At 43.9% G+C, this 2,421-nt stretch overlaps 2 protein-coding genes across 2 annotated transcripts; both read left to right on the top strand.

The window, feature by feature from the left end:
- The first annotated feature begins 510 nt into the window (after window positions 1-510).
- Window positions 511-1,974, top strand: LOC108595511. Its single transcript, XM_017980763.1, has 4 exons — window positions 511-673; window positions 736-810; window positions 861-1,567; window positions 1,626-1,974. Exons 1-4 carry the CDS (start codon window positions 582-584, stop codon window positions 1,880-1,882), a joined length of 1,131 nt encoding a protein of 376 aa, XP_017836252.1. The 5' UTR covers window positions 511-581; the 3' UTR covers window positions 1,883-1,974.
- Window positions 1,975-1,980: 6 nt separating this feature from the next.
- LOC108595512 lies at window positions 1,981-2,421 on the top strand. Its single transcript, XM_017980765.1, has 3 exons — window positions 1,981-2,162; window positions 2,213-2,293; window positions 2,346-2,421. The coding sequence occupies exons 1-3, from the start codon at window positions 2,066-2,068 to the stop codon at window positions 2,372-2,374; spliced, it is 207 nt and encodes a 68-aa protein (XP_017836254.1). The 5' UTR covers window positions 1,981-2,065; the 3' UTR covers window positions 2,375-2,421.

Here is a 2,421-nt window from a genome sequence, read left to right as displayed (position 1 = left end):
GGTTGGTAATGTCGTCTCTTTCAAATTCTTGTTGTTAGTCCGAAGGCCGCTGAAGAGAAATAGAAATCATTCTATCTTGTTTGTGTTGGCAAGCAATGTTAGCACTAGTTAGTGGTGGCAAATGAAATTTTAGCTGGATGAACAGCTCGACCTACATGTTTTACTGTGGATGGGCCGCTTTAGTTTCATATGCTTGGATTCAGCTCAAACTTTATTTATTACGAGTACTGGCTATATGCATGGACTAATTAATTAGTTCATGCCAGTAAAAACTCGATGCATTCATAAAAAGTGTCTCTCAAAATCAGGTCGAAGTTGATTCGGCTACCAAGGCCAGCAAAGCGCTGCAGCTGCTGTTTGTCAATTAACAACAATTTGCTTAAAATACATTTTTGTTGCATACCCAAAGGCGCGCACAATGCTAAGTCCTTGACAATTTTGGCGCAGCTGGCCAAATGTCAAAGTAAAAGTTTGAGCACAAATTTGTTTATAAACAATTTCAGCATTACACATACAGCCAGCACACGTAACACAACAATACATATACAATATATACAAAGCTAAAGAAAAACAATAAGAATATGCAGAGCAACATGGCCATATTCGTTGATAAGAAGACCATGATGGTCAACAGTCGTCGCTTAACAGACTACGAAAAAAGCGAAAGATCCTCGTAAGTAAGAGCAAGTCGACACTAGCGGGCAATTAAACTAAAAGTTATCACATTGATCCAAGGACTTATCACTGCGACGAGCTAGAGGGCGAAGAGTGCACGGACTCGCGCACGAGCTTTACAACGCAGCTATCGCGGTAGGTAACAGGCCAAATAATATAATAATATAATGTGTGTGTTTGCTTAGCACCACGCTGATGCTGTTGGACTATGCGCAGTTCAAGGCAGCGCGTACGATTCAAGCGAACTGGCGCTGCTTCTATGCGCGCCGATCGTTTCGCAAGCGCGTGGGCGCAGCCATCACCATACAGCGCTGGTGGCGTGGATTTCGCGTGCGCCAGACCTACTTCAACTTTGTGGAGCAGAAGCTGCAGCGGAAGCTGCTCAGCTACTACGATGCGTGCGCCACCAAGATACAGGCGCTGTTCCGCGGCTGGTGGATTCGCTCCACAGTGCATGACATGTACAGTCTGCGTCAGATGCAGGTGTGTGCAGCAGCAGATCTGCTGAATTGCGTGGCGTACAAGCTGCACCATTTGCTGCGCACCTACAGCATACCGGGCGTATACTCGTTGCGCAACTCGAACTGCTTGTCGCGCGTGGAGAAGCTGCTGGCCAGCATGAACTTTCGCTTCCACAATGGCCGCGTGCGCAGCAGCATGACCATTCGCCAGGCGACCATTGAATATCATCGCAATACGTTTAAGAAATCGCAGCAGTATACGTCGGTGCCCTTTGCGGGTCCCAACTTCAAAGGCATTTGCCAGCCGCAATGCGAGGAGATGCTATTCCGCTACAAGGACATGGACAGACGCATGTACAAAATAATGGCCGAGTACGAGGAGTCGCAGCGCGATAATCGCATGCGAAATGTGCAAATGTCCTACATCAATAGTGAGCAGCAGCTCGTAGCGACTTCATTTGCTTCTTCTAAACTATTTGTCCATTGCAGAGCGGCGACGACGTAAGCTGGAGAATCGCATCAAGCAGCACGAGCTGAAGAAGCGCGACTTTTGTGGCGATGTAATCGCGAGCATGCGACGCTGGAAAATCTGGGACGACAATAAGCTGACAATCCCTAACGATATCTTTCGAAATCCCGAGAATCTTGATGCGTTTGTCAACGAAATCGAAGAGATCTTTTCGGAAATCAATGGTGGCCAATGCCACTGCCGCATACCCGTGCACGACGAAGTCATTTGTCATTAAGTCTTTTGTCATTAGGCCTTAAATTTATTGTATGTAGCCAAAACTTTTTTCATAAACAAAACAAAGCAAGCAGTTCTGTTTTTGATATATAACTAATATGGCAATATTAAACATAAAGTCAACACAAAACGTACACGCACAAAAATTATTTTGTATTAAAAATTTATAGTTTATATTAGCAGCATGGATATTGATCTTAATGATGTGGCTGTGACGCCAGATTTCGATATACGCAGCACATTAGGCCTAGACAACGAGCGCTTAGACTGCGAGCATCTTGGTAATAAAAATATGAAATAATATAATTGATTTCATTATTGTTTTTTGCAGAGGATCTGACAGAGCGTTGGATTGATCCGCATCGACCTTCGTTCATTACTGTGCTGATGCGTTTCTTTGGCAACATATTCGGTAAGTTATTTTATTTAAATGCACATTATAAATATTCATTGTTTGCTTGCAGTTGATTGCTTCTTGGCTGTATTCTCATAGCCCTTTTTATATATAGTCTGGTAATAAATTCGCTCGTCATAAAACGT

Source organism: Drosophila busckii, chromosome 2R (genome assembly GCF_011750605.1).
Source record: "Drosophila busckii strain San Diego stock center, stock number 13000-0081.31 chromosome 2R, ASM1175060v1, whole genome shotgun sequence".
NCBI lineage: Eukaryota > Metazoa > Arthropoda > Insecta > Diptera > Drosophilidae > Drosophila > Drosophila busckii.
The sequence above is the reverse complement of the archived record's forward strand: the minus strand, read 5'-3'. Positions and strand labels throughout refer to the sequence as shown.

Coding starts and splice junctions, on each gene's coding strand:
- LOC108595512 (XM_017980765.1), top strand. CDS start 2,066: ATGGATATTGATCTTAATGATGTGGCTGTGACGCCAGATTTCGATATA. Junction 2,163..2,212: donor CTTAGACTGCGAGCATCTTG/GTAATAAAAATA, acceptor TGTTTTTTGCAG/AGGATCTGACAGAGCGTTGG. Junction 2,294..2,345: donor TTTCTTTGGCAACATATTCG/GTAAGTTATTTT, acceptor GTTTGCTTGCAG/TTGATTGCTTCTTGGCTGTA.
- LOC108595511 (XM_017980763.1), top strand. CDS start 582: ATGCAGAGCAACATGGCCATATTCGTTGATAAGAAGACCATGATGGTC. Junction 674..735: donor GAAAAAAGCGAAAGATCCTC/GTAAGTAAGAGC, acceptor CATTGATCCAAG/GACTTATCACTGCGACGAGC. Junction 811..860: donor TTTACAACGCAGCTATCGCG/GTAGGTAACAGG, acceptor GTGTTTGCTTAG/CACCACGCTGATGCTGTTGG.